Below are 8809 nucleotides of genomic sequence, written 5' to 3'. Positions count from 1 at the left end.
TATTCGAGGTTTTTTGTATTTCCATACAAATTGTGAAATTATTTGTTCTAGCTCTGTGAAGAATACTGTTGGTAGCTTGATAGGGATTACATTGAATCTATAAATTGCTTTGGGTAGTATACTCATTTTCACTATATTGATTCTTCCAATCCATACTGTTTATACATATATATTTTTTTAAGTCATGCAAATTTTATTTTACTTTTAAAATTTATTTATTATTTTAAATGAGATAGGTCAGGAATAGGTGCCTGGGGGCCAGGGGTGGGGGTGGGTCAGTCTTGGCAGAGAGCAGAGTTGTTTGTTGGCTTTTCTTTTGGCTACACTGTGCGGCATACAGGATCTTACTTCCCCGATCAGGGATCAAACCTGTGGCCCCTGCAGTGGAAGTGGAGAGTCCTAACCACTGAATTGCCAGGGAATTCCACTGGCTTTCATTTTTAATTTCCAAGCGCCCTCTTCTGATTGTCCTTGTAAGGGGGCATGCAGTTCTTGTTTTATAGATAAAATAGGTCTTCTGCTCCTGAATCTTCCCAGAGTTCCATGGTGACATGGGCCTGAGGGAGACTGTAGCGGTGACATTCAGCTCTTGGACTCCCAAATAGGAGTTAATGTTTCAGTGTCTTGTTCTCTTTTGCGCTGTACTGAGTTGAGACAGCCGCAGCCAATGTGCCTTCTCCTGCCCCTATATCTCAGAATCTAAGATAGTCCCTGGTACAGTGTCTGGTGCACAGAAGGCATGCCAGTGTTTTGTGACTGTCAAATAAATGAGTTCTTACTGCATTGTCCTCCCAAAATGGACAGTTTATTCTCTGCCTTTGATGGGTGTAGTTTTGTGTGTGTGTGTTTGATGTTAACTGAAATAAAAGAAGTTTGAATTGTTTTAGAGCATTAAATATAAGTTAATTTAGTATGTGTAATGAAAGCAAAAAAGAGACAGTGGTATTAACCCCTGATAAACATGGAGAAGGCAATAGCACCCGACTCCAGTACTCTCGCCTAGAAAATCCCACGGACAGAGGAGCCTGGTGGGCTGCAGTTCATGGGGTCGCTAAGAGTCAGACACGACTGAGCGACTTCACTTTCACTTTTCACTTTCATGCATTGGAGAAGGACATGGCAACCCACTCCAGTGTTTCTTACCTGGAGAATCCCAGGGACAGGGGAGCCTGGTGGGCTGCCGTCTATGGGGTCACACAGAGTCGGACACGACTAAAGCGACTTAGCAGCAGCAGCAGCAGCAGCAAACATGTAAAAGCATTTATCATAAACATGGAGGCCATATACACGAATGTACTTTTATCATTACCTAAAATACTGTGTGAGTGAGAGAGAGTGTGTGTGTGTGTGAGAGTGTGTGTGTGTGAGAGAAAGAGGTTGTGTGTGTGTGAGAGAGAGAGTGTGTGTCTTTTAACCGTCACACAATAGTGCCATTAGGCTTTTCTAGGAAGAGTTCTTCCACTGAGAAAGATTAGTTATACGTGTTCATATCTCTACAATTTTAGAAGTAACTGGTGTGCTTCTTAGCTAGTTGCCCCCTCCAAAATAGTATTTACCTTTAAGGATTTAATGACTGGTTTTCAACTTTGAGTTAATTCATTACATAACTTCATCTCTCATTTTAACTTCAGCTGCTGTTTCTAGCATAAGGTTTAGATATTCCAGTTCTTTTTGTGCGGCAGTGGTCTCCTCCTTGTAGGCAGCTGTCCTCCAAGTTGGGCTCCCTTGGTGTCCTTTGCAGACCTATGGCTGCACCTCCCTTCTAAGTGGAAACACGTCCCATACTTTCTGTGGGTGGGGTCCAGACTTCTGAGGGGCCCCAAATTAGAGGGCAGACAGGCTTCCTGTCCCGTCTCCTACTGTGGACTTGAACCATGCACTTTGTCCGGCAAGCTTTCTCCTCCAGCTCCTTGTGTAAGAGCATCTGTTCCTCTTTTCTGATTTTCTCCTAAGAGGAACTGCCATAGCTTATTTCATCTTTGCTGTTCAGCGTGCTCCTCAGATGCTATGGTGTTTAATCCTGGATCTCTACCCACAGGCTTTGTTTTGGGTATGTGTATGTTTGTTTTGTTTTTACTTTTCCAAATATACACAGAAATAGAGAGCACAGTGAACTGCTGTTTAATGGTCCCCAGTGCCATCAGCCACGCCTGCTCCCCCATCATCTGTCTGTGTGTCTGTCCCCGCCTTGTTTGCTTGGACTGTTAGAAAGTAAATACATAGTTTTACTGTACCTTCAAACTGCTTTAGTTATTCATCTGAAGAAAGAGCGAGCTTCCTGACGTAACATGGTATCGGTGCCACAGCAGCATGTTTACCAGCACTTCTCCGTGTGGGACCCCCGGCCCTGCTCAGGCTGCCCAAGTTGCCTAAGGGCTGTTTACTGTTGTTTTAGTCAAAGCAAGATCCATCAGAGCCCATTTAGTGTATGTGATTGTTAGGTTTCTTTAGTTTCTTTTATTCTAAAAAAGTTCCATGTCCCCTCATCACCTTTTAAAATTCCATTGACTTGATGAAGGCACTAGAGAGTTCTGGTGGAAGATATGCCACCTTCTGGGTCTGACTGAGAGCTTCTTGTGGTTATTTAACTTGTTGCTCTGTCCTCTATATTTCCTATAGACTGGAAGACTAAAAGGAAGAACTTTCCCTTCTCCTCCATTTTTAAACTCATTTATTTATAATATAAGGACTCATAGATCCCTATTTTATTCATAGAGTGGTAATCCATTATTTTCAGTATTTATTTTAATGTTAAAATTGTCAGTTTGGTCAATGGGAGCCTTTTCAGGTTGCCTCCTGTGTCTTTTGGCATGTCCATCATTCATTAATCACTTCCTTACTTTCTGGCACAGAAAGGTGTCCCAGGGTCATTTTGAACATTCCCTAACTCACCCCTGGAGTCACTCTTTCCCCCAAGGAGCTTTGTTCCTCTTAGCCAAGTATAGGTATTTAGAACACAAGATCTGGGCCCTTGGTGTACTCAATGTTACTAGGGTGTCATTGCCTCTAGCCCTCTTAGCCAAAAAGCTAAGAAAGGGTCTGTGTACAATGTTAGAAGGCACCTGACTACTATTTTGCAGCTTGGGTTTCAAGTTACTACCTAATAATATCTCAACGACATTTCAATCAGTGAGAAAAAGAAATTTTATTCTCTTTGCCTTCCTTCCCATCTCCCTACCCACACCGCCAGGTATGTGTAATCCTCGAAACTATAGTGACACACCACCAACTTCGAAGAGCACAGTGGAGGAGCTTCACGAGCCCATCCCTTCCCTCTTCCGAGCACTCACAGAAGGAGACACCCAGCTGAACTGGAACATTGTCTCCTTCCCTGTTGCAGAAGAGCTCTCACATCATGAGAACCTGGTTTCATTTTTAGAAACCGTGAACCAACCCCACCACCAGAACGTGTCTGTTCCCAGTAACAACGTCCACGCTCCATATTCTAGTGACAAAGGTAACTGCCAAAGTTGACTTTTTCTCTCTTGCCCGCCTTGCTTTCTGTGTGGTCTGTGAAGCCTGTTTTAACCTTTTAGAGCAGCTTTTTGGTTTTGAGTATGTATAGTCTTAAGTAAGTTATGGACTTTAATAACTCCATCCCTGAGTAAACAAGGAGTTGTTCTCACAACTCCTTCAGACTCTCAGTGATAAAGGCTACACTGAAAAATAGATAACCTGGTTCTAATTTTATTTGCATTAGGCTTTCGTTGTTATTTTCATGAGACAGCAGCAGGGTTGCTTACCTTATGCAGAGCTGTTCATCATCGGGTAACATCCAGAGCGTCCTAGGAGCCCAGGTTCCTGTAATAACATTGATGTCATGAATGATGCCAGGCCATCAGCTCAGTTTCATAATGAGCCAGCTGGTATTACAGACACCTGATTTCTGGGGGTAGCCTGAGCCCAGCCACTGCTCTGCAAGTGAGTGTTGTTGGTCAGCAGGGAAGCTGAATGAGAGAGTTACGTGTAAGATTCAGAGAAGCGTGTTTAGGAACATGTCTTAGTGAGCAAAGTCACACCTGAACTTTGGAATGTAAGAGGGATGTAACTTTCATAAAGTCTGTGATGTTTCCAAATACAACTCTCCACACAGGTCCACTGTGGAAGGATAAGACAGGTTTGAGTATTACAGTTGTTTCTTAAAATTTGAGATGCGTTATGCACAAGCAGTGTAATTTGTGCTTTTTTGTTTGCCTTTCTTGTTGTGCCCTCCATTACAAGCCTACCTATCTGAAGTAGTATGAACTTCAGCCCTCAACAGTAAAAGCAGATCAGGTGTTGTTAATAAAGAGTAAGAATCCGCAATTCCCCTCAGGTTAAAGTGCTTTATAAGACAAATTCTGGGTCTTGGGAATCTTCAGAAATGCACGAATGTCTTACTACCACTTTCCCATCATTAGAATACAGATAATCAACATGCTAGATGTTAAATAATTTGTAAGTTTTTCTCAAAGATTATTCAAATTCATGAACTAATAATAAGCACGAAGCTAATTACTAGAGACACCAACCAGGGTAATTTCTAATAACCAATGCTGAGTTGTGCCACATTGCTAACCACACTGCATCCTTTGAATTTCTTAAGTTTATTTTATTGTAAATTTTCAGTATAAATTTAGAACAGTATTTCCCAAACTTGTTTTAGCTGGAGGATCCTCTCCTTATTGGAGGTGCCCAGTGATCTCCTTCCAGGTCAAAGTGAAATTTGAGGAAGCGATAAAGGAAGCCCTCTGTGTCTGAGCTGGAGCAGGAGACTCCCTTCTCGATGTGATTAACAGATGTGTTCTTTTCCCCACACCTCACCCACCGTCCTGGGCAGGCTCACAGCAAGAGAGCTTAGATAAATAACTTGTTAGTAGTGTTCAGCTAGGTGTTAAAGCATTTCCTGCTTTTCCTGCTTATTGCTCTGAAACCTTACTTAATCTTTGGTTTTTCAGAACACATGTGTACTGTGGTTTACTTTGATGACTGCATGTCCATACATCAGTGTAAAATATCCTGTGAGTCCATGGGTGCTTCCAAGTATCGCTGGTTCCACAATGCCTGCTGCGAGTGCATTGGTCCAGAGTGTATCGACTACGGTAGCAAAACTGTCAAATGTATGAACTGCATGTTTTAAGGAAGGAGAAGATGTACAGACAGAAGCAGTTTCGTCAGAGGTATGATATGGAAAGCTATTCAGTGATGTCTACTGGTTGCATCCAAATGCAGCAGGTTGAGAAAATGTAAAGAGTTTGGACTGAGTTACTTTTAAAGTCTGACAAATCGAAGATTGTGCTGACTTCCAATTCTGACTGCTCTTCCTGCCTGCTGCTGGCGGGAGCCCTTTCTTCTAAACACCTACAGCCTTGGTCATGTGAGGAGCAAGTACACAGAGAATGCCTGCAGAGAGGAGAGGCTTCTAACACAAAGCCTCTTGTCGTTTTCTGCCACATTCCAGAAGCCTCTTGTGTCAAAGGTTTAGAGCATGTTAATGAGTTATGATTTCTTCATTGTACCACTCCTAGGACACTGAGTTTTTAGAGTTGTTTGCCATTTTCCACTGTGCCTGGTATTATTTACCCGTTCTGTGCGTAGGGTAGATATTCATATAGATCATTCTGAGATCTCACCAAAAGATCACCATAAAATTGTATTTTACAATGTAGAACTCTCTGGTTCTGGCTCAGTCCTGCACTCCACATATGACAAAGCTGTAGGGAGAGTCTCTCCTCCTCCAACCCAGGCCCAGAGTGCTGGTGTGGGTCATATGAAGCATCTTTACAAGAATTGCCTGTCATACCTGAGGCTTTGTGAAGAGAACGGCTCAGTAAACAGGAAGGGAGAGCTTTCTCTGACTTAAGGTACCAGCATAAAGAGCTCCAGGAATGGGAAACCACTGCCACCTGGACTCCAGGAACACAGCACCCCTTGTATGGAGATGGCAGTGCTGTGCTTGCTGGACGGGGGAATGAGCCCGCTCAGGCTTAGTGCCACATCCTCCAGTGGACAGGTGGTCGGAGGGGACAGAGCAGAGAATCCAGGTATGAATGGGGAGGGTTGAAAATGCCTGGATTCTAATAGAAACAAACTTAAAACTATTTACATTCATTATTTTGTTATTTTGTAACCTTTCCTTTAGGTTTGTATCTGAATCAAGTGTTCTCCTTAAACATAGGAAATCACACACTAGGAGGTTAAGATTATGAACTGCTGCCTGCCCGCCCCCAACCCCCAGGTAATTCTGTTCAAGATGACATTAACTCTAAATACACTACAGAACATTGTGTCAATGAAGATAAGCTTAAATAGTATGTGCCCTTCTTGGTAATAAAATCTTGATCTTCAAGGGTGAAACTGAAATGTACATGTTTATGTTCAGAGACTCTTAGCTTTACAAAATTATTAATTTCTCAAATAGTATATATTTGAATTATAAATAACTTTCTAGGAATACCTCTTTGTATATCTAAATATTTTAGTATATAAAAATAGATAATGCTTTTTGTATTCATTATCTGAACAGTAGTTATAAGATCATATGTGATATTATGATTAATTTTCATAAAATATGAAGACTTGATACCTTTTCTGTCTTTCAGATAACTCTAATGAACACTCAAGGTACTTTAGCCTTTTAAAAAGTTGAAATTTAGCTCATGGATGTATTTTTCAGATGAGAAAACTTTGGGATGTCTTCTTTTACCTAGAATGCCTCTGTTTACAAGTGCCTTGAAAACAAACATTAGCTCCCTTTCTTCACTAATAACTATAAAACCGAGGTTTTTCTTGAACTTAAGGGAGAAAATTTTAAAGAAATCTGCAGCCAGCTGCTTCATTTCCACTTTACTGTTTTTCAGAGTCACTTATACTAAGGAATAGAGGAATGCTTTTGTGTTTATTGACAACATGCTTAATTTTCCATAAATATGTCAGCAAGCTTTTTTTTAACTGCATTTATCTTCCTTTTTTGGTTTTCATTATTAAACTCTAAAATATAATATCACTTATTGGAAGAATAATTTCTTGAACCATGTTGTGTTTTAACTGATTTTTCTTATCACTATTTCTCCCAATAGAAATTATCCCTAAATATAATGGTAAGTTTTACATTCAAATTTACTTAACTTTTTGACTTATGAAGGAGTTAAAAGAAGGCATTCACCTAAACAATTCCATTTCCAGTTCTGTAATGTATTTCAGGTTTTGAACAATAGTTTTCCAAATTAAAAGTATAGCGTTTGGGAAACTGATAGCTCTATACCATCTATTATCATTCTAAGCACAATTCACTTCTATATTGAAGCTCTGGTTTAAAAAAAATCAAAAGTCATTTTGGTACCTTTTTTATAACTTGATCCAAAAAAATTAAATCTTAAACCAGTAGGTGTTCTAAAAGTCATATATAAAAGTTTCTGTCCTTTCGTAAGACATGTCTGTGCTTTTCTGCCCCTCCATAACATCTAATTACTACTAAGACTGTGCTCACGACAGTAGTACCAAACCAAATGATAATCCAAGTGCAGTGAGATACATAGATGCTATAAAAGAGTCATTCATTTAGAAATACAATTTCTGAAGTTTCAGAAAGCAAAATTGATAAAATGTTAGGATATTTGAATAACTTTATTAATAGAATAGCATCACAATAGAGAAAAGAAACCAAGGCTTCTGGAAAATGAGGTAAATGTAAAAAGCCACATATTTAAAGTTTGTCTTTAATGAAATCTTCATTGAAGATGTTTAAAATCTATTCTTTCCCAAGAGTTTATGTTTATTGTATTTTACATGATCTATGACATATAAAATTATGTATTTTTTCCTTTGGTTGTCCCTATGAACAAAAAAGTATTTTAATAAAAAATTGAAATGAGTGTGCAGTGTTCTTTGTTAATGTCGACGTGGCAAAGCAGAATAAGTTTGCTATTTCTGGCTGGTGCAGTTATTGTTTAAGGGGTCAGCTGAGACATGTCGCCCTCTCTCTGGACGTCCCCACAGATCTGTTGAAACAAAGGCTTTTTCACAAGTTTGCTGTCTGCTTTTTCATGGGCTTTACTCCAACATGGGGAAACCTTGGAAATGAAATACATACATTCTCCTTGCCCTGCGGGCCTTGTGAGGCCACACAGCCTCATGTGAACTTCCAAGGGTTGGTCGGTTGGTCAGAAGGAGCACTGGGAACGCCTTGGGTAGAGGCCTACCTATCGGCCCCACCCTGACTTAACAGGCAGGGCTGCTGGAGCTGAGTGCCCTAGGCGTCTCGTGCAGTGAGGTCAGGGCTGTTCCCAGACTCTGCGTTGTGACAGCCCACTGGAGAGGAAAGGTCCAGGGGACAGGCTGTCCTTGCCCGCCTGCTTGACGTCAGGGGTGATGGACCTGAGGGGTAGAACCAATTTCAGGAAAGGTTATTCATTTGATCCAGAAAGCTGTTCTTTTGCTGATGGTGTCCAAGGCCGGCGGTTGTAAGGAGCTGACATAGCGGGGGTTGGAGTCAGGAGGGGGACCTCTGAATTTGAGAAGTTGATGGGGCGGACCCCAGGCAGCAGGCTTCTATCGAAGACCCATCAGCTCCAGGCCACAATTGCCCACAGACAAGCCTGCAGCTGCTGGTTAGGAGTTGCGGCTCTTGAGTTTTTCAAGGTTTTTCCTAACCTCCAAAAAATAAATTCACGTCTTTTTATTTTGAAGTCATGCTGGCAGGATGGAGGCAGCTACAGCTCTGCCATCTGGCTTCAGAAATGAGAGCTCGAAGAGCAGAGATGAGGAGAGAAGGGCCCCCAGTCCTCCTGGTGCTTCTGGGACTGATGGAGGAAGCTGGAGAGTGCAGAGA

At 41.3% G+C, this 8809-nt stretch overlaps 1 protein-coding gene across 1 annotated transcript in view; it reads left to right on the top strand.

Annotated features, from left to right (window-relative positions):
* The window catches only part of TWSG1 (twisted gastrulation BMP signaling modulator 1), a 21996-nt gene extending 14143 nt beyond the window's left edge, over window positions 1–7853 (top strand). The window contains exons 4-5 of the mRNA XM_010859084.1: window positions 3191–3457; window positions 4938–7853. Of these exons, the coding sequence (XP_010857386.1) occupies window positions 3191–3457; window positions 4938–5119 (449 nt within the window). The 3' untranslated portion in view covers window positions 5120–7853. The remainder of the gene's footprint in view (window positions 1–3190; window positions 3458–4937) is intronic.
* The last annotated feature ends 956 nt before the right edge of the window (window positions 7854–8809 follow it).

Source organism: Bison bison, unplaced genomic scaffold (genome assembly GCF_000754665.1).
Source record: "Bison bison bison isolate TAMUID 2011002044 unplaced genomic scaffold, Bison_UMD1.0 scf7180017864453, whole genome shotgun sequence".
Lineage (NCBI taxonomy): Eukaryota > Metazoa > Chordata > Mammalia > Artiodactyla > Bovidae > Bison > Bison bison.
This window is presented reverse-complemented; position numbering and strand designations above follow the sequence as displayed.